The sequence below is a fragment of the Danio aesculapii genome, chromosome 1 (assembly GCF_903798145.1).
Source record: "Danio aesculapii chromosome 1, fDanAes4.1, whole genome shotgun sequence".
NCBI classification, from domain to species: Eukaryota; Metazoa; Chordata; class Actinopteri; order Cypriniformes; family Danionidae; genus Danio; species Danio aesculapii.
The window spans coordinates 52,732,046-52,757,777 of record NC_079435.1 but is presented as its reverse complement, the minus strand read 5'-3'; the positions used below and the strand labels follow the sequence as shown (position 1 = coordinate 52,757,777).

The 25,732-nt window shown below is 35.5% G+C and overlaps 1 protein-coding gene across 1 annotated transcript in view; it reads left to right on the top strand.

Moving 5' to 3' along the window:
* myo15ab (myosin XVAb) overlaps positions 1–25,732 on the top strand; it is a 74,272-nt gene that overhangs the window by 47,330 nt on the left and 1,210 nt on the right. Inside the window, 24 exon segments of the mRNA XM_056453779.1 lie at positions 695–800; positions 1,245–1,360; positions 2,851–2,910; positions 3,811–3,886; positions 4,023–4,138; positions 4,222–4,340; positions 4,810–4,951; positions 5,068–5,179; positions 7,782–7,856; positions 9,793–10,034; positions 10,681–10,799; positions 10,910–10,982; positions 11,488–11,560; positions 11,661–11,734; positions 12,982–13,064; positions 13,153–13,283; positions 14,720–14,814; positions 17,184–17,261; positions 17,347–17,443; positions 19,039–19,199; positions 20,605–20,738; positions 22,084–22,217; positions 22,318–22,451; positions 23,772–23,912. Of these exon segments, the coding sequence (XP_056309754.1) occupies positions 695–800; positions 1,245–1,360; positions 2,851–2,910; positions 3,811–3,886; positions 4,023–4,138; positions 4,222–4,340; positions 4,810–4,951; positions 5,068–5,179; positions 7,782–7,856; positions 9,793–10,034; positions 10,681–10,799; positions 10,910–10,982; positions 11,488–11,560; positions 11,661–11,734; positions 12,982–13,064; positions 13,153–13,283; positions 14,720–14,814; positions 17,184–17,261; positions 17,347–17,443; positions 19,039–19,199; positions 20,605–20,738; positions 22,084–22,217; positions 22,318–22,451; positions 23,772–23,912 (2,691 nt within the window).

The window sequence follows — 25,732 nt, the reverse complement described above, 5'->3', positions numbered from 1 at the left end:
GATATTTGAGTTTAGTGAAGTCATCATGTTCAAGGATCTTTTGGTCTCGGTCCACTTTAATGAGTACTCTAGTATGCCTACTGTGATAATGAAATGAGCTTAATCTGAAACATTTGCAGAAAGCTATGCATGCTTTGCGTTATCAGGGTCATGTAGTTTGTGTTTTGCACCTGTGGCATCTGCTGTTGCTAAGGAACCATCAGCCACGCTCTCCAATGAAGCAACACTAACAAACCCCAGTCTGTAGCACAGCTGATGGTTGTCACTCTAGTGTAAGCATTTCTGTCCAATAAACAGCTGATTTTAGTACACATGTGGTACTATTTCTGGTGCACTTGCAAAAAGGCAGTAAAAGCCAACTGCATGGTTGGTCTGGACTAAAGGAAGTGAACTTACCAACTTCCCTGGTGTGAGTGCACCCTCTGTTGGTACTAAACAGCCAAAGGTGTACCGAAAAAAATGTCCACATCATTAAACCACTGATACAAGGCAGGATTTATCCATATTTTCATGTTTAAGCCAAATTCTGACCTTACCATGCAAATGTCACAGGAGAAATCATAAGGCCAGACAAATTTTTAAATTTGCTGACTGAAGTGGCATCAGTGTGCTCTTCTTCAGCTTTTAGGTTTTCAGTGTCTGTCTTGTTACTGACCGAAATTTTTACTGCGTCATGTGTAATAATTTTGTGTAGAGACATGCTCCCACTACGGCTGCTGTGTCGAGAGATGGAGGCCTTAAACCAACTAAAAGCAGCAAGAAGAAAGCCCCAGAACCTCCTCTGACTTTACCACCACCTGGTAAGCAACAAACATGCATATCATTTAGAAATACATCATGGTAATATCAAAGTTTTATCTTTATTTTTAAATATAAAAATGGCAGTGATACGGTATTGTGGTACGTTATATATTTAGGGTAAGTAAGGTTATTCTTATATTAATTTCTGTTATTTTAAAACTTGTATAAATTAATCAAATTAAAAGTGTCTGTTGATATATTTGTCACCAAAGTCACCAAAGACTGTTCTGTTGTACTTTGTATTTATCAGAGAATTAAGAAAAATATGTTTCATGGTTAGCACAAATATGTTAAGCAGGAGTTAGAAATGATAAATGATGAAGAAATGTTTCTTGAGCAGCATATCAGAAACTTATTTTATGTTAATATATAAGAAACTGAAAATGTTACTTACCCCAAAATTTGGGCAATAGCATATAAATGCATGTGTCCTTTTTGATCAGTGTCCAGAGATCTTCCAGTGGAGACTGAGAGCATCCAAACACCGCTGCACCGGAGCAGCACAGAGGAGCATTACACATATTCAAATGTGCCCTGGAAAATCTACCTTAGGAAGGAGGTGTGTATTTGCAAGGGTGTTTCTTTGGTTTGAGAAATGGAAGACAGAAAATGGGGGAAATTTATTTTGATTTAAATCCCATTTGAGGCGACACGGTGGATTAGTGGTTAGCACAGCAAGAAGGTCACTGGTTTGAGTGCCGACTGGGCCAGTTGGCAATTCTGTGTGGAGTTTGCATGTTCTCCCTGTGTTCACGTGGGTTTCCTCCGGGTGCTCGCTTTCCCCCTGTCCAAACATATGCGCTATTGGTGAATTTGATGAACTAAATTAATCATAGTGTATGAGTGCGTGTGTAAACGTGAGAGTGCATGGGTGAGAGCTGGCAGTTCATTTCGCTGTGACGACCCCTGATAAATCTGAGACTAAGCCGAAAGAAAATTAAATGCATTTATTTCGTTTACATACATTTCATGAGTTCACACTTAGCTGATGATTGATTATCAAGCGTGTTTGGCAAGCTGTCCCGGGAGAGAGCCCTGAGCTCATAAGATCCTTGAGCCCAGGGCTTCCTCCTGTTTGTAGGGCGAGAGGGGAGTTTGAGCTCAGGTAGGTCTCGAGAACCCCCCCCCCCCCCCCCCCACTTGTTTATGGCGAATGTCAAAGTAGGAATTACTACAGGGTGATATACTACTGATTAAGTGCTCTTCTATGGTGTCGATTTGGTTTGGTCAATTTACTTATGTCACATGTCTTTTGCCTGTGGGAAGAAGCTGTAGAGCCTCAGGGAAACCCACGCAAGCACGGGGAGAACTTGTAAACTTTACACAGAAATGTCAACTTCACCAGGTACAGACTTGAACCAATGACATTCTTACTGTGAGGCAACAGTGCTAGTCACTGGGCCACCGGGCAGCCCTGTCAAGAAAAAAGAGGAGGAGCAGGGGTGGAAGTGGGGGTTCTTCAAGACTAAGATGGCTAAGGTAAGGTGCTCTGGTTATTTATAGTAAGTTAGGATTCATTTGAATGCGTTATCTAATGCAGGGACAGCCGCAGTCAATCATACGCACGTGCTCCTCTCGAAATTAGTTTGTAAATATACTTCACTTAAGGACTATATTGATACAAAATCCATGAAAATAATAGGTAGATTAAACTAATTTTATTTCATACTAACCTAAAAAAATTATGAACTGTGTGTGCTGAATAACTATTTTGTAAGGTCATTTGCAGAAAGACAGCAGCAAAATTAATATATAGGCTAATTATATGTTTTTTTTTGTTTGATCATTAATTTAATAGTTGTCTTCCATGCATAAACAGCCACCTTTGATTAATGAAAAAAATATTTTTACATTCCTGGTGTTAGAATTGTAGGGGTCCTCAGTGGAAATGACACCCATGTGTGTGTGTGTGTGTGTGTGTGCGTGCGCGTGCGTGCGTGCGTGCGTGCGTGCGTGTGCGTGTGCGTGTTTGTGTGTGTGTGTGTCTTTGTATCTGTTAGATTAACCTGTTGTTTATGAAGGACTAATGCTGCTGTACATGTGCTTTAGGTCTTCTATCCCAAAGATAGCTGGAACCATTTGCTAGTTCTGGACCTCATATTCAGACAGGTGGGACGAACTCCATAAATAGTTCATTAAGCCAAACTAATGCTACATGTTCCTATTATCTACAAAAACAATTAAACAAATAAATAACACACATTAATATTAATATTTAGTTAAAAAATAAATAAATGACCAATTTGACCCAAAGTAACATTTGTAAAATTAGGCAATATTATACTCATTTTATGTCATAAAAATATATTATTTTCAAAGGATTTTTATACTACCATTCAAAAGCTTTGGTTGGTGATATATTTTTCACATCTTCACCTTTTCACGTTTACCTAGGTTGCTTTTGAATTGCGTTACAATAAGTGCAATAAATAACAGTAACATTGTTACATTTATTATTGACATTTAAAATTGCTATGTTTTACTATCATTTATTATTTTTTACATTTTATTTAGTCCTGTTATTTTCAGCAGCCATTACTCTAGTTTGCAATGTCACATTATCTTAATATGAAATCATCCTAACATGCTGATTCAAAGCTCAAGAACATTAAATAAAATTACAAATGTTGAAAATAGATGTGCTGCTTCATATTGAATGTTTTGATGAATTTTACATTTGAAACAACAGCATTTATTTTATTTATATATACTGTAACAATGTAAAAGTATTTACTGTTATTTTGGGATTATCTTATGTATATCATAATTAATTAAAAAAAAAATAATAATAATATATATATATATATATATATATATATATATATATATATATATATATATATATATATATATATATATATATATATATATATATATATATATATATATATATATATATATATATATATATATATAACAGAATATTGTATTCAAATATTTAGCCATTTCATGAATACATTGTTTTTCTTTCATTTTCTGTTCTGTAATTTTGTAACTTGTTTTTTTCAGATTGTTAATGACACGTTTACAGAGGCCTGCGTGCGCATTACTAAAGAGGAGAGACAGAAGATGAGATCCTTGTTTGGTGAGAAGGGAATGTAAATGAATTCAAATAATGTTCTGTATGAACGTTTAAATCATTTCCCAAAACAGCCTGTTCAGTGGACTGTTTGCGATGACTACACTGATCTATTAATACGGTTTGTGTGTTTGATTCACAGCACAATATGGCATCGAGCCGAACACAGATGTTCAGGATGAGAGTGTGAAGAAAACTGTGATTGCAACTGCCAGGGAGTCATGGGAGATTTATTTTTCTCGCCTCTTTCCTGCCTCTGTGAGTTCCTTTTTCCTGGTGGACTGTTAGTAGGAATGCAGCGGCGTTAAAGGCTGATATGTCACCTGTGTGTGTGTTTCTAGGGCAGTGTTGGTACTGGGGTGCAGGTGTTGGCAGTGTCACACACTGGTATCAAACTGCTCAAGACGGTGAAAAGCAGCACTGCAGCTCCAGACTATTTCAGAGTGCTCCGTCCATACAGGTGTGTCATCTCAAAAGCATAATAAGAGTAGTTAAGCCATAGATGTATGTATGTAGATTTTTTTTCTATGAGCCGCTATCTTTAAGCGTGAATCTTTAAGATGAATATCTGTTTGGGGCTGCACGGTGGTGCAATTGGTAGCATGTTCGCCTCACAGCAAGAAGGTCGCTGTGTAGAGTTAGCATGTTCTCCCCGTGTTTGCGTGGGCTTCCTCCAGGTGCTCCAGTTTCCCCCACAAGTCCAAAAAACATGTGGTACAGTTGAAATCGGTACGTTAAATGTCCGTAGTGTATGTGTATGAATGAGAGCGTGTATGGGTGTTTCCCAGTACTTTACTATCAACTTTGGTAAATAATAGCCCTGGGAGTAGGTAAGTATGACATTATGTGCCTGCTGAGTAGAGCCTTTAAACAGGTGATATGCTACATTTGTAAAAAGCTCTAATAAACTCTCGCTCTCTCTCCCACAGTTACCTGGACATCTTATTTGTGACCATCCCCTCTCCAAACATGCTGGAGTTCAATCTGATGAATGAGAAATTGATTCTGTTTTCCGCCAAAGCTCCTCAGATCAAACAGATGGTCGATCTCTTCATCTCTCACCTCAAGAAGGTACAGAGGAGGCTTTGAATTCTCTTCTCCTCAGTTCCTAAGGTGCTTTTACACTGCCAAAGACGGCTCTGATTTTGGGTTAACATACAGCGTCTTACTTCTGACCTCATTCACAGGACTCGGAGTATGTTGTAGCAGAGAGAAACTTCATAACAGAGGACAGATCTCTTCTGAACTTCCATAAAGGAGATATCATTCGTCTGCAGGCAATGGATGGTTTAGATGAGGGTGAGAAATGCACTCAAATTTAATTAGAAATAAATACAACATATAGTATGAGGTGACACGGTGCCTCAGAGGTTAGTGGTCGCGTCACAGCAAGAAGGTCACTGGTTCGAGTCCCAGCTGGGTCAGTTGTCATTTCTGTGTGGAGTTTGCATGTTCTCCCCATGTTCGCATGGGTTTCCTTTGGGTGCTTTGGTTTCCCTCACAGTCCAAAGACATGCGATACAGGTGAATTGAATAATCTAAATTGGCCGTAGTGTATGAGTGTGTGTGTGAATGCTAGAGTGTCTATGGGTGTTTCCCAGTACTGGATTGTGGCTGGTAGGGCATCCGCTGCGTAAAACATATGCTGGAATAGTTAGCTGTTCATTTCACCATGGCAACCCCTGATAAATAAGGGACTAAGCTGAAGGAAAATGAATGAAGGGAGACAGTACATATTGAAAAATTTGCATGCAGATACAATAAAGCCTGGTCGGTCTCTTTGGTCATCTAACCAGAGATTGTTATGCATCCCTAAGTCGAGGCTGAAATGCAAAGGTGACTGTGCCTTTGCAGTAGCTGGTCCTAGGTTGTGGAATGCTCTGCCCCTCTTTATTAGATCTGTTTCATCCCTGTCTGTTTTTAAATCTAGCTTGAAAACTTACCTCTTTGATTTGGCATGTTATCAATGAAAATTGTCTGTTTTAGCTATAATTTTATAATTTTATATTTTTTCTTTGTTGTGATGTGTAATGTGCAGCACATTGGTAAACCTCTGGTTGTGTTTAATAGTACTATATAAATAAAATTGACATTGACATTGATTGTGACATTAAGTTTAAGATTTGAGAGCACACTTCCAAATAAAAGTTTGTGTCAGTAAGGTTTTAGTTTTTCAAGAAAGGGAATACTTTTATTATTCAAAGGTGGGGAAAAAAAGGAATAGTTCACCAAAAAAAAATTATATTCTATCATCATTTACTCATGCTCCACTTGTTCTAAACCTATATGAGTTTCTTTCTTCTGCGGAAGGCAAAAGAAGTTATTTTATAGTGCTGGAAACTTTAGCCCTTGACTTCAATAGTATTTTTTCTATTATGGAAGTCAGTGACTGGAAGGGTGAGCAACTTGAGGGTGAATAATTGGTAAATGTCAAATTCTGAGTGAACTATCCCTTTAAATGAATCAAATGGCATTCATACATTCTAGGATTCACACACATACACTACGGACAATTTAGTTTATTCAATTCACCTTTAGCGCATGTCTTTGGACTATGGGGGAAACTGAAGCACCTGGAGGAAACCCATGCCAACATGAGGAGAACATGCAAACTCCACACAGAAATGCCAACTGGTCCAGTCAGGACTCGAACCAGTGACCTTCTTGCTGTGAGGCAACAGTGCTAACCACTGAGTCACCGTGCCATTATTCAAATGTGATAGCAGTTAATGGTATTAAAGTCATTAGCATTTTTTAACAAAATAATTTCAAATATATCAAATAAATGTTGTTTGCGTTTCTGTTTGATATGCATTTGATATAAAATCTTATTTTACATTAAAAAAAAAAAAAGTAGAGCAACTGTAATCAGCAATCATAACAAGAAAAGTTTATTCAACCACAAATCAGCATGATTTCTAAAAGACCATGTGACTCTGTTGACGCCAGTAATGATCCTGAAAATTCTGATAATTTATTTTCAAAATGATAATAATAATAAACTGGGCAAAATGGTGGCGCAGTGGGTAGCTCAAATGCCTCACTGCAAGAAGGTAGCTGGTTCGAGTCCCGGCTGGGTCAGTTGGTATTTCTGTGTGGAGTTTGCATGTTCTCCTCATGTTTACATGGGTTTTGTCTGGGTGCTCCGGTTTCCCCCACAGTCCAAAAACATGCACTATAGGTGAATTGGGTAAGCTAAATTGTCCATAGTGTATGTGTGTAAATGAGTGTGTATGGAGGTTTCCCTGCGTTCGCTGCATAAAACATATGCTGAATAAGTTGGCGGTTCGTTCCGCTGTGGCAACCCCAGATTAATAAAGGGACTAAGCTGAAAAGAATATCAATGAATGAATAATTTTAAACTTTATTTTTATATAGTGCCTCTAAAAGTAGCATCTCAAGGCGTTTTACAGACATATGAAATGTGCAGCAGTAAAAGACACATACTAGGATGAATGCAAAGAAAAAATATAATAATAAAAATAATTAAAAACACATAAAATAATAGTAATATATCTAAAAAAATAAAATAAAAATCTGATAAAATCAAATAAAATGATTCAAAATAAAGTTTTTTTTTCAAACTATAATTATATTTCATATTTTTATAAAAGCTTAACAGCTTCCGCTTTTATCCCTGATTTGTTTAATTTTGTGTAAGCAAACATCTAAAAATGACTGTGCAGTGAAAGATTTGAGAATTGAGCTCAAAATATTTACATTCCATCACAGAAGCAGCTGTTAGCCCTGGAAATCAGCACTCTGATACTCCAGGAAGTCAGTGAGAGAGGCTGTGGAGCTTTTGTAAAGTGCACGATCATGGCTATACATAAACCGCTGTGCGTGCACTTTAAAGGAAGAACTGTGACATTTTCATGGTGTGCGTGTGTTTGTGTTTCAGGTCAGAGTTACGGTTGCGTTGTGAAGAAAAAGGTCATCTACCTCGAGGAGCTGAAGAGAGGCACACCAGACTTTGGTTTGACGTTTAACATGACTTTTTTTTATTATTTTTTATGCTTTATATTGTGTAACCAAGCTTGTGTAATCAAACTGTAGATATTTTCTCAGTGGATAAAAATAGATATTTATTTCATACATGCTTTATAAAAAGGGATCCTATTATGCTCTCTACGCTTTCTTGCTGCTGTTTGACCAAAAAAAAGCTGACAAAGGAATTTAAGCTGAAAAAAATGCATGAGTTACAATCAGTAACTGAGGTGCAAGCTGTAAAGGCTTGGGACAGGGAACAGAAGCTTAATTGCAATTAGAGAGACACAAAAATACACAAATATGCATTTACAGCACAGTACAATAAATGATGTGTGAGACATTTTGTGTTGTGAATTCACAAGTGCAATCTGGGGACACCTGATTTGTACATTTAATCTTGTATGAAGGGCATAACAGAACACTTTAATATGTTAAAAAACATCTTTTGGAATTGTATATGCAGTTGAAGTAAGAATTATTAGCCTCCCTTTGAATTTTTCTTTCTTTTTAAATATTTCACAAATGATGTTTAAAGGGAATTTTCACAGTATGTCTGATAATATTTTTTCTTCTGGAGAAAGTCTTATTTGTTTTATTTCAGCTAGAATAAAAGCAGTTTTAAACTTTTTAAAAAACATTTTAAGGTCAAAATTATTAGCCCCTTTAAGCTTTATATTTTTTCAATAGTCTACACAGAACAAACCATCATGATACAATAACTTGCCTAATTACCCTAACCTGCCTAGTTAACCTAATTAGCCTAAAAAGCCTTTAAATGTCACTTTAAGCTGTATAGAAGTGTCATGAAAAATATGTAGTAAGATATTATTTAGTCATCATGGCAAAGAGAAAATAAATCAGTTATTAGAAATGAGTTATTAAAACTATTATGTTTAGAAAAGTGTTGAAAAAATCTTCTCTTCGTTAAACAGAAATGGGGGAAACATAAACAGGGGGGCTAATTATTCTGACTTGAACTATATATATATATATATATATATATATATATATATATATATATATATATATATATATATAAAATTATTTTTATATAATTATAAATAAATGAGTACACCCCATTTTGAAAAATTCATATTTTATCCATTTCTTAGTGAATATATGCAATGTATTTAGTTTGTTTGAACAAAACAGGTTTATTAAACAAATATATTTATTAAAATGATATTCTAGTCACCAAACATCTTTATAAAGAGAAAGATAATACATTTAAATTAATGCACAATATTGCTAAAAAAAATTACAAACTATAAAAAGTTTTTAAATAATAATAAAAAAAAAAATTCTTTTCTTTTCTTTTTAAAATTTTTATTTCATATTTTTCCCTAGCATAAAAATTATGCTACTAGTCTTTGGAGCATTATCATGAGTTATTTTGTTAGATTAGCTCCAGATTTGTCTTCAGTACTGACTAATCTAATGTATATGCACAAATATAATAATGCAAAACTTCCTATAGAAAAATTCATTCAAATGAGAAATTTCTGAGGGGTGTACTCATATATGCAGACCACTGTATATACTGAAACTGTATTTTTTTTCATTTCTTCAAACTCTAAATAAAACAATTATATTTGCACATGTATTAAAAGTTTTAAATCAGTTGTAAAATGACAGAGGATGTCTGGTAAGGAAAAAATAAATCAACAACAACAAACCCCACACTTCTGGTCAACGTAAGCTTGTTAATGATAAATATATTGATAAAAACTTTCCCCTCCTTAATCTAGCACTAAATTCTCTGAGCACTAACAGTTCCTTTGTATAATTAGCACTTCTTATGTGTTTTGCCTCTTCTTGTTGAATCGCTGAATACCTTCTCAATTGTAAGTTGCTTTGGACAAAAGCGTCAGCTAAATGACTAGATGTAAATGTAAAACATTGGTTCTGGATGTTTTTTTCAGGCTGGAGGTATGGGGCGGTTCAGGGTCGGAGTGGAGCATTTCCCATGGAGTGTGTGGTTCCTGTAGCTGCTCCTGATTTCCTGGGGCTCCCGGCAGAAAGGAGAGATGAGCCGAGAGACAGACAGGGCCGAGTGGCAGCATCAGGAGCGATCGCTCTCGCTGTGGCCTCCACTGCGGCTGCACATGAACTAGACCCCTCACTAGAGGTATATACAGCTGAAGTCAAAATTATTAGCCCTCCTGTGAATTTCTATTTTTCTATTTTTTCCCAAATGATGTTTAAGCAAGGAATTTTTCTCAGTATTTCCTATAATATATATTTCCTATAATATAAATTTCCTTCTGGAGAAAGTCTTATATGTTTTATTTTGGCTAGAATAAAAGCAGTTTTAAATTTTTAAGGTCAATATTAGTAGCCTCCTTAAGGAATATTTTTTTCAATAGTCTACAGAACAAACCATCGTTATACAATTATTTTCCTAAATACCATAACTTGCCTAATTAACCTAATTAACCTAGTTAAGCCTTTTTAAATGTCACTTTAAGCTGAACACTAGTATCTTAAAAATATCGAGTCATATTAAGTACTGTCATCATGACGAAGATATTAAAAATGAGTTAATAAAACTATTATGTTTAGAAATTTGTGGAGAATTTTCCTTCTATTAAACAGAAATTGGGGAAAAGTATACAGGGTGGCTAATAATTCTGACTTCAACTGTATATGATGGAAACCCAGCTAATGAAAGTGCTGAAATGAAACCTTGGACTTTATTCAGATTATAATGTTTGCTCAATCTTTAAAAATATGTGAGGGGTGATATTAGATATTTTAGTTGACTGACATAGTCTGTGTATTAATAATATTGTGTGTTTTGGGATTGCCAGTCTGATGGATTCGGGGATTTCGGTGACTCTGAAGCTGAAGGAAACGTGGTTTTGGACAGCCAGTACAACATGGTGGAGTTTGCCAGGAAATACTTCAGAACATCAAATGGAAGCAAAAGGTGCTACTGCTGCTGTAATAATATACATATATATTTTAATAATTCAAAATCAGTCCAGCACAGTCAAACACAAGACTGAATCCAGATGTTCTTTTCTTTTATGTGATTAGTGATTCATTCAGAGATAAGTCCAAAAAAGGTAAAGGAAGCAAAGACCCTGCAGAGATGGTGAAATTCAACAAGGTACTGTGCTTCCCACTATGTAACATATTTTAACATACATATAGCATAAATTACAATAAATATTATATAAATAAATAATACATTTGCAAATGTATACGCGGAAATGCTACTGTTTGGGATCAGAAAATGTTTTCAGGGGTAAAAATATGTTCCAAACACATTAAACTGATCAGAAGTTGCACTAAAGACATTATTTATTTATTTATTTATTTATTTATTTATTTATTTATTTATTTATTTATTTATTTATTTATTTATTTATTTATATGTTTGTTTGTTTGTTTGTTTAATTTCAAATAAATGCTACTCATTTTAATTTTTCATTCATTAAATAATCTTGAAAAAATAAATGAAAGATATGGAAAAAATGTATCACTGTATTACAACAATTTATATTAACTATTTTGAAACAACAATAAATGTTTTTTGAGCACCGTGTGTGTGTGTGCGCGCACATACATGTATATGGGCCTTTAAATGGCTGCTGACCTTTATTTTTCTCCAGAACCCCATCCTAGAATCCCTCATAGACTTCACTGACCCCAACATGAACCGGGTTGCTTCTGAAATTTTCTTAGGTGAGATGAGGGATACTTTTCATCTACTCAGTCTGTTTTATTATGTTTGTTTGATGATGATTAATATCTCAATGTTTATTTGTGTTTGGTTTGTGTGTAGCCATAATGAAGTTCATGGGAGATCATCCTCTCAGAGGCCAATCAGAGCAGTTTGTGGTTTGCACTTTCCTGAAGGTAAAGATCAGCTGTGTTTGATATTTGGGTAACATTTTTACAATAAGTTAGTAATGTTCATTAGTTAATGTTAGGTTATCTATTTACTAACATTAACAAACAATACATTTATTACAGTATTTAATAATGTACTTTATAAACATGAGTTAATGAAAATAAAGGTGTTAATTATTAGTTTATGTTAACTTAAGATGCATTAATTAACGTTATTACAAGGCTGTATGGAAAACTAGCATCTGATTGGTCAGTTGTGACATTCCAAAGATATGTTATTCCCAGTTAACAACCTCTAAATAATACAGGCTTATCTAGGAACTTCAGTCACTTTGACCATCAGTGAACTTCAAATCAAAATATTTACATCCAGTCGGCGCAATAGCCTAGTGGTTAGCGCGTCGACATATGGTGCAGTAGCACGTCAGGGCGTCACGAGTTTGAATCCTGGCTCGAGGACATTTCCCTACCCCCGTCTCTCTCTCCAACTTCGCTTCCTGTCCTAAATACTGTCCTATCTAATAAAGGCAAAATGGTCAAAAATAAATCTTTAAAAAAATATTTATATTTACATCCATGTTAATATACATTAGTAACAATGTAATGCTCAGAAAACATTTAAATTCATGTAAATGTCTATTTTTTATATTTTGTCTGTCAAAGTGATTTAAATATGTAATACCTCCTGTTCTTGTGACATTGAATTAATAAAGTATAAAAAAATATACTTAATCCACATTCAAATGTTTCTGCTTGTCTGTCACGCTATTGTTTTTGACTGTTTTGAACTGTTTGGCGCCATCTTGAGAATGAATAATATGTAGCTTGTCTGTGCTTTATTCGGTTAGTTTAGTTTCTGTCAGTTTTGGTGCCATCTTGTGACTAAATAATCAGCTGTTTCGTTTCTGTTAGCTTTGCTTTCATTTAAAGGTTTAATAAACTATTATGGCTCAGAACAGTATTTTTGTATCTAATTTTTATGTTTTGTGGCAAATAGCCATATAATAAGTGGGATAAGGTACACCCAGGAGGTTGTTTCCTAGATGTATTTTATCCCTTTCTTGACAAGCACAACTTTGGATTTTAACAATGCATTAGTAAATCTTGTACTATGATTAAAAAATGCTGTACAAGTATTGTTCATTATTAGTTCCTTTTACTAAATAGATAAACTAACATTAACTAATGAAACCGATATGTGTAACCAATAGTTTTAGCTTTACTTTTACTAAAATACTTCACTGTTTTTGTAGTTAACGGGTGAATATGGACTGATGAAGGATGAGGCGTACTGTCAGGTCCTCAAACAGATCACAGCCAATACCAGCTCGAAACCGTGAGCTACACTTTTGCTTGTTTGATTGGAGTCTGTGTTGTGTGCTGGCCTGAAAATGTGAGTGTTTTGCATGTGTTTTGTATTGCAGTGACAGCTGTCAGAAAGGCTGGCGCTTGCTCTACATTCTCACTGCATTTTACCGCTGTTCTGAAGTGCTCAAGCCTTTCCTACTCAAGTTCCTACGAGACATCTGCAGGAGTCCAGAAGTGCATTTTCATGGTAACTATACACCATTATCCTTACACTTTCAGTTCTTAATGTTGCCATTTGAGCATGAAAAAGACCTGCAACAATAGATAGCATAAATTCACTCTATATCAGTAATTGAGAACTGTTTCTGAACTCACTCAAACACCTTGATTTTAGTTATGAGTTTTTTTCTGGAAACGTACCCATTGCAAAATCCCTGATTTAAATAATTTCTTGCCCAATTGTGAAATAGGCTGTTTTAGTTGTTTTAGCTGTTTCACAGAATAATATATACGCAACCTGACAAGTCTTGTCGTCGATCCCAGTTGTAAGAGCAACAATAATATTGACTTCTAGTTGATCATTTGGAAAAGTGGTTGAAGGTAGATTTTTTTCTGATGAATCATCTGTTGAACTGCATCCCAATCATCACAAATACTGCAGAAGACCTATTGGAACCTGCATGGACCCAAGATTCTCACAGAAATCAGTCAAATTTGGTGAAGGAAAAATTATAGCTTGGGGTTACATTCAGTATGGGGGTGTGTGAGAGATCTGCAGAGTGGATGGCAACATCAACAACCTGAGGTATCAAGACTTTTGTGCTGCCCATTACATTACCAACCACAGGAGAGGGCAAATTCTTCAGCAGGATAGCGCTCCTTCTCATACTTCAGCCTCCACATCAAAGTTCCTGAAAGCAAAGAAGGTCAAGGTGCTCCAGGATTGGCCAGCATAGTCACCAGACATGAACATTATTGAGCATGTCTGGGGTAAGATGAAGGAGGAGGCATTGAAGCTGAATCCAAAGAATCTTGATGAACTCTGGGAGTCCTGCAAGAATGCTTTCTTTGCCATTCCAGATGACTTTATTAATAAGTTATTTAAGTCATTGCAGAGATGTATGGATGCAGTCCTCCAAGCTCATGATGGAGTCACAGACAATATTAATTCTTTTTCCACTGCACTATGACTTTATATTCTATACTGTACATTATTTCTACTAAGTAACAAGACTTTTGTCTAAGCAAAGTCAGAACTTACTGTCATAATTAAATAAATTAAGTTAGTATTTGTTGTTCCTAAAACTTGGATAGGTAACAAAACTTTTGTCAGGTAGAGTACACACAATTTCATGCCTGTGTGATCACAACACCAATTTTCAGGTGTTTAAACTGACATGGCACAAGTAGATGTTTTGTTTATTGCTGCTGTAGTAACAGACAAGCTATAAAGGCTCCACCCTCATCAGGAAAGGGGGCGGGGGAAAGCAGCTCATTTGCATTTAAAGCGACACATGAAAATTTTATATATTTGCTTCTATCAAAAAAGGGCATTTACAGCGTGGTTATTATAATTCATAATCTGTGAGGTATTTTAAATAAAATAATACTATATTAAACTATACTTTATTCAAATAATGTAGTGATGATCTAATGTTACTGTTTGTCATTTATTATCTCCAGGAATTGCTAAAACTTGTGAGCAGAACCTTAGGAAGACGTTTCAGTTTGGTGGCAGGAGTGTTTACCCCAGTAGCATGGAGCTTAAAGCCATCATGGTAAATAAATACAAAAATCACAAGACTGTATATACCACCTCACCCCTGTTTTATTTACACAAACTACTGACACTATCATTTGTGGTGCTTTAGGATGTTAAAATATTTGTTTAAATATTTAATTATACAATGTTACCAAGAAAACATTGTTCTTTTGAAGTTTTTATTAGTCAAAGAATCCTGAGAAAAAACACTATGTTTACATGAACACCAATAATTCGATTTTAATACGATTAAGACAATATTCTGATTAAGAGTCTACCATGTAAACAGCGATTTTTGATTACCTTAATCAGACTAAAGTCCTAATCAAACTAAACAGATCTCGGATTAAGTGTGTGTATTCCTATTTTAGTTGCATTATTGAAGTGCAGTACAGACATGTAAATGCCTTAATCAAACTTTTATCGTCATGTAGGATTTTCACTGCATTTTGTGACAGGATATTCCATACAAACACGGCTGTTCGACACTATTCTCTGCACCTACCGAGTCAATAAAAGACCACAGACACGTAAAATGCAGAGGGTTTGTTTTTTATTCTGTGTGCGGTATTAAATTCCATTAAAACAACACTCTTCCAGCAGTTTTTACTTAATACGCGCATCCAATACCTCAGTTTGTCACGGGGGGCATGCATTAATTGTTCCTTAATGAAAGTGAAAGTGCCGAACTGCAGTTAAAGTCAAAAAATAAAAAATTAAAAATTAAACACCTGAAAATACATGAAACTCCAGAGGAAATGTGGAAAGTGTGATGATGTAATGACGTTAATCGAATTATATGTGATATAATATGTAAAACTTGATTTGAAAGGAAAAATTAAAAAGCAACTCATATAAACACCTTAATCATATTATTGTCTTATTCAGATTAAGGCAAATAATTCGATTACTGATGTCCATGTAAACATAGTCAGTGACTACGTTTACATGGACATCAGTAATCGAATTATTTGCCTTAATCTAATTAAGACAATAATAGGATCAAGGTGTTTATATAAACTACTTTTTGAATGTTCCTTTCATGATCCCGTTTTACATGTTATAGTGCGGTGACGCGATGACATTCATCGAATTATGTGCTATCCACATTTCCTCCAGAGTTTCATGTAATTTCGGGTGTTTCATTTTTAATTTGTCGACTTTACCTGCAGTTTGGCACTTTCACTTTCATTCAGAATCATTTCCTGCATGCCCCCTGTGACCAACGAGATACTGGATGCAACTATGAACTGCTGGAAGAGTGTTGTTCTAATGGAAGTTCATATCGCATGCTGAATGGAAGAAAAAAAAAAACTCTGCAAAATACGATGCAGGTGTCTGTGGTCTGCACTGACTCGGTAGGTGCAGAGAGTATCAAACAGCCATGTGTGTTTGTGTGTGTGTGTGGACTATCCTGTCGCAAAACGCGGCCTATAATGACAGAAGTAGTTAGTACTGCACTTCATTAATGCAACTAAAATCGGCATACTCCACATGTCTTAATTCGATTTCTCTTTAGTTCGATTATGACCTTAATCTGATTAATTTAATCAAAAATTGCTGTTTACATGGTCGACTCTTAAGTATTGTCATAATCGCATTAAAATCGAATTACTGATGTCTATGTAAATGTACTCAGTTAAAACAATTGCACATAAAATGCATATGAGAATGATTTCTGAATGATCATTCTTTTAAAAGTGAATCTTAACCATCACAGGAATAAATTACATTAGAAGTAGAATTACATTACAGTAGAAGCTTGTTTCTGCTACAGAATACAAAATAAAAAAGGCCATTGCATTTTTTTATTGCCACAATTCTTAGATTAAAGGGCACCTATGGTGAAAAATCTACTTTTCACCTTTTTGGACAGACATACGTGCATGTATGGTGTATAGATGGTGGGCGGGGAGGACTAGCCTTAAAGGAGCAGTACACCAAATCCGCCACCCAGTGCAAAAATGTATAAATAGGAATTTAATAAAAGGTATATTAAAAAAATCTGAGAGGTGTTTTGAGCTGAAACTTCACAGACACATTCTGGAGACACAAAGCACCTATATTAAATCTGAAAAAAGGACTAACCTAGGTGCCCTTTAAATTAAAAGTAAATAAAATGCATGGATAAATTGCCAGATGCAAACTCAAAATTATAAGATCTAAATCTTGAGATAAAAAATGTCAAAATGATGTGATGTAAAGTTACAATTGGCAATTTCCTTATTTTTATTCTGTTAGTATAGTAATATAATTGTAATATTAGTTCACAATAGTATACGGTTTAATACCAAAAGCTCTTTTTTTTTACCAGCCTCAGTGTTTTGTTCAGTAGTGTATGTGCTTGAATTACACATTTATTTTGTTTATATATGTGTTTTCCAGGCTGGTCGAAGCTCGAAGCGGCAGCTTTTTCTCTTTCCTGGAGGAATTGAGAGACATTTAAAGATCAAAACTTGCTCTGTAGGTCTCCTCATATGTGTTACTGCATGTAATTGTTTTTGAAGGTTAAAACTGATGGTTACGTGATGTGTGTGTGTGTGTGCAGGTGGCACTGGATGTCATAGAGGAGTTGTGTTATGAGATGGCTTTACAAAGGCTGGAGGCCATGGATGAGTACACAGTTTTCATAGTCACCAACAGAGGTACAGACTGATGACCTTTCACCTCTAATGCTCAAACTGGACATTGATTACTGTGTTATTCTGCATCCTGTGGTTAGAAAATGGTCAGGCACAATGAGCCATAGTTCTCTTATTTGTGATTCACATATACAATGCCTTTAGACAATCATCATACCCCGTGAAAATCTATCCCTTTTCTCACGTTACACTGCTTTTAAAAGACCTTCAGGATAAAGTTGTAGAAAGGCACAGGTTAGGAAAAGCTACAAAAACATTACAAAGGCTGGAAAAAATATTTGGAATGTGATTTGATTTCAGGCTGTATGAAAAATAAAGTAATCATTTGAAAGGGATATGATGATGTTTTATAGGCACTGTATTTATTATATAGTGTGGCATTAAAAATATTTACAGTTTAAAAACTACTATATTTATATTCAACTTTTTTAAAATTTAAAATCTGGGTTATAAAGTAAAGACAAGCTTTATTTTAATTCCGTTACACGTGTGGACATACAGAGGAACGAAATGTCATGTCTCGCAGGACAACGGTGCTACATAAACTAATCATACTTACAAACACAACACTGGACATAAGAGCCATTATAAAAAAACCTATGCATAACTAACATATACTATAAGATACTCAACTATACACTTAAGACTTAACTATAGACATAAGATACTTAACTATGCACATAGGAAAGGCTATACAGCTACTTTTGCATGATACTGAACAAGGTTGTGCAGGATATTGTGCAAGAGAGGTATTAAAGGTGAATATTGTACGAAAGAGGTATTTATGCTTGAAGCAAGCAACACAACATGACCAAATATTGATTTCTTCTGACTTAAAAACACTTGTACTGTGTTGTCTAAAAATGTATATGAACATGTCTGAAAGTAATGCACCTTTCTCTTATTTTTGAAAATAAATGCTCTTAATGACAACATTTTTATTTAAAGTAGATATATAATATAATCAGTAGTTTACAAAATAAAATTAAAATACATTTTACTCAAATAAATAACTATATATATATTTTTCATAACCTAATTATGGATGTTTACTTCAATGATTGTAAATTTTCATCAGATCAAATGAGTCAAGGAGTACGCGTTAAACATTTTTGTGCACGTCTGCTTTAGTTACATTGGAAGCAAAGGTCATGTTGAGAATATTGCATTGTGTGATATTAGGGCTGGGCAGGTAAACGATGTTTATATCGAATCACGATAAAATATGTCAATAACAATGATAAGCTCTTCACTCTTTTACTCTATTTTGATATAAGAGCCAATCACACAGCAGAAATGTGCAACAATGGGAATGTAAAAGTGTGTTGATTTTAGAGATGCACCGAATTTTCGTCCACCGAAGATTTATTGGCCGAAAATATGTTATGCCATTTAATGCACCCTCTTATTTTTGTGGCTTCAGTCATTGTTGGGATACTCTCGAAGTAACCTAATGAAATATATTCTATCGTTTAACATGGACAATAATTATCAAGATTGCATTTTTGCCATATTGCCCAGCCCTATGTGATATGCTATTCTACACATCTATATTTACATCTATATCATTCACTCACATGTTTTGGTGTTTCATCCAGGTCAGAATGTGCGTCCCCTCAACAAGAGAGAATATATATTAGACATCGCAACAGAGGCAGAGCAGATCGATGCCAACTACAGCTTCTGGTTCAGACGTGTCATCTGGGCTCATCCGCTCAAGTTTGACAATGAACTCTGTGTCACCATGCACTATAACCAGGCAGGAATGCTAATAATTCATCTGAACTACAATATTGTCCTGTCAGCCTGTCAGCGTTCATACTTCAGTATTTAACTTTCAATGAGGGCAGAATAAAAGCTTTAAACATGTTCTGGTACTTCATCTGCTCAGGCCCAGTTTTAGGAAAATAAACATGACATATACAGCACACAACTGTTTAAAAGTTTGTGATAAATAACATTTTCATTAAGTAAAAACGCATGAAATTGTAGAAATGTGATAGAGAAAATATTGATAATGCTACAAAAGATTATACAGAAATTCAAATAAATCATGAAAAATTGTTTTTTGACTGAAATATTAAGCATTGCAGATGTTATTTTAATCTTATGATAACAGTGAGACATGTTTATTGACCAGCAAATAAGCATATTACAAGCATTTCTGAAGAATAATGTATAATATAATAATAATAGTAGAATAATTATAAATACATTCAAATAGAAGTTCTTTTAAATTAGAAAAATACTTCATACATTTACAGCATTTTTGGTCAAATTTCTGCAACCCCAAGCTTTAGAACAGTGGTGTAAAAGCATCAGATTACAGGAGTTGAATTGAATTGAATTTTAATTTGACAGATTTTGGACAAGCTGTACAAAAATACAAGTATCCTATACATTTTGAAATAAAAACTGTCGAGGATAAAAACACAATAAAGCCCGGGGCTTGTTTCCATTGTGGTCCTCACTGTTAAATAAAACAAAGTATGGCTTCAAAATACAGTAGATGCATAAAACAAACAGTACCTCCACATTTTAAAACTGGAACAAAATTATTCACAAATACATTCATTCCTTCATTAGTTCATTGTCTTTTCGTCTTAGTCCCTCTATTAATCAGGGGTCGCCACAGCGGAATGAACCACCAACTTATCCAGCATATGCTTTACGCAGAGGATGCCCTTCCAGCTGCAACCCTATTCACAATCCAATAACATATCAAATAAAACATCGTCATCCACCATTCAAACTAATTATCCTCATCAAACAACCACCTTTTGATAGCTTTTCTGGATCTCCTTAAGTCTTTTATTTCCTTGATCGATTTTGGTAATTTGTTCTACTTGATTGCACAAGTATATAAAAACATATTTCTCCCCATTAGACTTCTAAATTATAAAAACTAATTTTAAAATACCAATCCCTAGTACTGTATGAATGCTGTTGAAACCACATTATTAAACATTTTACCTACCATTCCCAGTTTTAAAAAACATACTCTTTTCCTAACAGTTAACATACCTAATTCTTTAAGAAACTCTTTGTGTACATTTTACTGTATGTGGCAACGTTATTGAAATCCTGAAAAACATTATTATTAAAAAATGTCAAATATACATCCGTACAGTCCTATTAAAATGTGTGTGTTTGTGTTTGTGCAGGTTCTGCCAGACTATCTGAAGGGTCTGTTGAATATTGTACCTCAGGGAAAGATCAGTGAACAGCAGTTTAACCAGTTTGCCAAACTCGCTGCTCTTCAACACCGAGCCAAAGACAGTCTCTACACTCCTACTATGTATGTTTTTTTAATCGTTCTTTATCTAACTTTATTTGTATCAACATATCTGAACATCTTTTACATATGCGTACAGTCTGACTGTGGCAGTCCACTGCAATAGAATTTCAGCATCAGTCCACATTTCTCAGATTTTTCTAAGACAAGGTTTACAGTTCTGTGATTTTACTGTATGTTTAAAGGTTTAGGATCAGCAATGTCTCTCCATTTATTTAACAAACAGCAAAAATGGAAAGATCGTAACGAAAAATTATACAGTTTATAAATTAAATGTATTGTTTTTTTTTAAATGTCATTGATTCTTCTGATATAGTGTTGAATATTCATCATCATTACTCCAGTCTTCCTCACATGATCCTACAGAAATCATTCTGATCTATGACCCTGGACTACAAAACCAGTCATAAGTATCAGGGTTTTTTTTAATTGAGGTTTATATGTCACATGAAGGGTGACACAGTGGCTCAGTGGTTAGCAAGAAGGTCGCTAGTTTGAGTCCGGGCTGGGCCAGTTGTCATTTTTATGTGGAGTTTGCATGGTCTCACCATGTTGGTATGGGTTTCATTCCTCCGGGTGCTCTGGTTTCCCCCACAGTCCAAACAAAGGTGCTATAGGTGAATTGAATAAACTAAATTGGCCGTAGGCTATGCAGTGGCGCAGTAGGTAGGGCTGTCGCCTCAAAGCAAGAAGGTTGCTGGTTCGAGCCTCTGCTGGGTCAGTTGGCATTTCTGTGTGGAGTTTGCATGTTCTCCCTGCGTTCACGTGGGTTCGTGCAGGAAAGTCCTTTTTTCTTTTCGGCTTAGTCCCTTTGTTGATCTGGGGTCGCCACAGTGGAATGAACCACCAACTTATCCAGCATATGTTTTATGCAGCGGATGCCTTTCCAGCTGCAACCCATCACTGGAAACATCCATACACACTCATACACTACAGACAATTTAGCTTACCCAATTCACCTATAGCTTATGTCTTTGGACTTGTGGAGTAAACCGGAGCACCCGGAGGAAACTCACGCCAACACAGGGAGAACATGTAAATTCCACACAGAAATGCCAACTGGCCCAGCCGGGGCTCGACCTTCTTGGTGTGAGGCGATTGTGCTACCCACTGAGCCACCATGACACCCTCACTTCAGATTAATTGAATAAATTTTTTAACTACTGACCCCAAACCTTTGAACAGTAATACATTTTTCCTGTGGTGTTTTTACAAGTAACATCTAAGGTAAAGTTGAAATGCTAATGAACAGTAACCTCTGGTGTTGCTTTGGGATTTTTCTAAGAAAACCATCTTTCCACGTATTTTCATTTACAGTATATTGATTCTGTATTTTCTCTTCCTCTAGTCATGAGCTGATGGAGTACATCCCAGTTGAGATTTTTGGCAGGCAGATCCCTCAGCAATGGATGCAACTGGTTGCTCAACATGTGCATGCCGTACAGAGCCTGAACCCTCACCAGGCCAGAGCTCAGTTCCTTGGTATTTTATTCTTGTTACAACGAAAACATCATTTACCTCTTACTCTTTATTAGCAGATATGATAAAAGTCCACTGTGCTGCGTTTCTGTGTGCACTTCAGGTTTGGTTTGTGCCTTTCCCATGTTTGGCTCGTCCTTCTTTTACATCCAAAGCAGCAGCAACAACACCATATCAGCACCATGCATCCTTGCTGTCAATCAAAACGGACTGCACTTCCTGCACAAAGACACTCATGTGCGTATGACACAAACACACACACGCATGCCATGAAAACACTGCATTTAAATTTACTTTGGAATTTACCTTGAAATACTTCAAACTTAAAATAAAATGTGAATTAGCATATACAGTTGAAGTCAGAATTATGAGCCCCCTGAATTATTACCCATTTATTTTTTTCCCCAATTTCTATTTAATGAAGAGAAGATTTTCTCAACACATTTCTAAATATAATAGTTTTAATAACTAATTTCTAATAACTGATTTATTTTATCTTTGCCATGATGACAGTAAATAATATTTGACTAGACATTTTTCAAGACACTTCTATACAGCTTAAAGTGACATTTAAAGGCTTAACTAGGTTAGTTAGGTTAACTAGGCAGGTTAGGGTAATTAGGCAAGTTATTGTATAGTAATGGGTTGTTCTGTAGACTATCAAAAATATATAGCTTAAAGGGGCTAATAATTTTGACCTTAAAATGGTGTTTAAAAAATTTAAACTGCTTTTATTCTAGCTGAAATAAAACAAATAAGACTTTCTCCGGAAGAAAAAATATTATCAGACATACTGTGAAAATTTCCTTGCTCTGTTAAACAGCATTTGGGAAATATTTAAAAAAGAAAAAAAAATTTAAAGGGAGGCTAATAATTCTGACTTCAACTGTAAGAGACTATTTCAATTTCATTAAGAAAATAATGGTAAAAAAAAACATCAAATGCTTTAAATTTAACCATATTTAGAAGAGAAAATAGAATGTAAAATATAAATGGTAAGTCAGAACTTTTTCTAAATATTTTGTCATTTCAGTGGTTCACCCTCACTGTTGGATGATGATGATTCCTGTCAAACCATAAACCAAAGATCTCAGAGCAGTTTTATAAATTGTTACCTTTTAAATGACATTTGTTCAATAAAAAAAAGAATTGTAGTTTATCGTCTCATATAGACCTATATAACCAGCCTGATCTCATGAGGAAATGTAACTTTTTAAATGTATTTTCAGAAAGTGGCTAATTTGTACGAGTTTAATTCGGATGAAAATGTACGCTTTTTTACCCCCGAACACCATCATACCATGTTTATGATGAAAAAGTACTCTTACATAACAAAATAAACAATAGGTCATAATATGAAACAATGACATTTTTATTTTGTCCATATGATATATATATATATATATATATATATATATATATATATATATATATATATATATATATATATATATATATATATATATATATATATATATAGCACAGCCCTATTTCAGTGGCACAGACTTCCAAAGACTTCCAAAGGTATCAGACTTGTATTTGAATTTGTATTGTCAGGAGGTGCAGGTGAAGGTGCAGCTGAAGCAGATTCAGTCAGCTCACACACAGCGGCCCAGCGCTGGATCCAGTTACCCTTATGTAGACGTCCTTATAGGAGACTTGACCAATCACAGAGTCACGCAGTTACAGCTGGAACAGGTAACACATTTAACACCATTAGAAGTATGCATGATGCAGGTCTTAAAGGGGACCTATTATGCCCCTTTTTACAAGATGTAAAATGAATCTCTGTAGTACCTAGAGAGAGTGTGTGTGTGAAGTTTCAGCTCTACAAACTTTTCTGTTCGTGTGTGCATCCTAAAAATCACTGTTTAATCACTGTCATATGCCTTTCACTTGATGCTCAAAAATGAAAGTTTAAGCAATTACATTATCTAACCTACAGCCACCAAGAATATTATTCAGCCCCTATTATGCATTAAAAAGGTCATATTTTGGTTTTGGAGGTCTCCAACAACAGGCTGATATGCATGCAAGGTCAAAATACACTTTTATTGTCTTAGTATGCATTTATTTTTACCTAATTATCCCATTGACTCCCATATAATTTGCGATTCATTTGTTCCCAAACCCCTCCTTAGCGTGAAGCTAATCTACACTGATTGGTCTGATGATCTGTTCTTCAAGAATGATTCATGTAAACAAAGCGGCATGCATTGTGTTTTCAATGTAGCTTTACACGCGATATATGAATATAAAGAGTTAACGAAATACAGTACAAGCGGTTACAAGGAACAACAAACAACAAACAAGGAGGCAACCATTTTAATCGCACTTACTAACACTTGTGGAAAATGGAGGAAGAAACTGTGTACTGTAAAGTTCCTGTCAAGTTCTGACAAAGTCCCATACATCGATAGTCTTTTCTGATCCTTCCTTTAACAAACAGCTGATGAATCCCCCGTTGAAAGCGTGTAGATGGCTGAAGCACTCATCAGAAAAAAGACGGGAACACAGCACAAGGCTGGGGCTATAATGCTGAGGTATTTTGGTAAAAATAAAGTTCAACTCACAGCCTCATCTTTGGGTAGAGAAATTAACACAACGGGCGTACTCACACAATGTACAGTTGCCTTGAACCGGGCCAAAGCACGCTTGTCCCTCCTCCCGTCTCCCCCGATGGCCCTCACTCACATTACATTCGGGCATGCTTACGTCATCGATGATGCACTGTTCAGTAAGCGCTCTCGCTCAGCACAGTGGACATTTCTTTAATTATATTGTTTTAGTCGTTTAATATGCAGCGACACGCAGTCAAATATTTTGCTAAACAGATCAGCCACTTTTGATGCTCATAAACAATCATAAAGTCCTCATGCTGCAGGAATTAGGAAGTTTGCTGAAGGTGTGGCTGTCGTGCAGTGAGAAGTTTGCGTCTTTAATAAACTCCGACAGTTTGTGTTCATTAAACAGTAAAAATTAATATTAAATCCATATGAAACAGTCTCTTAAAAGTCACGTCTCGCTTTCAGCTTTGGGCTCAGGCGCGTTTTGCACTCACACACAAGCGTACCGTGCCAAAGCCCAAGTAAACCGTGTTCTGGCACACCTCTTCCAACCGGGTCAGGGCCGGCCAAGTGAATCGTGCCTGATTCAGTGCACTCACACTTCTCAAACGATCCAGGAAACGGGTCCGGGCATGGTTCGGATAGCATAGTGTGAGTAGGCCCTAACTTTCCCTCACACGTCAGAGCACAGAGTCTATTTGACTTGATTCAGCCGGGGTCTGCTACAGTGTTCTTCCTCTTTTTCTTGCTACAGTGTTTTTGAGTGGGGCCGGGGGTTCCAATTTTCCCGGGTCTGCGCTTGCAACAAATGGGCGAGGCTTGAGTTCTGTATCGACATCACTCTGACATGGCTAAAGACTCGTTATCGTGCGATTCATTCTAACCACTATGAGTCGACTCTTTTATAGATGAATCAATAGTTTTAAACATGGTTCACCTTCAGATTTAAGC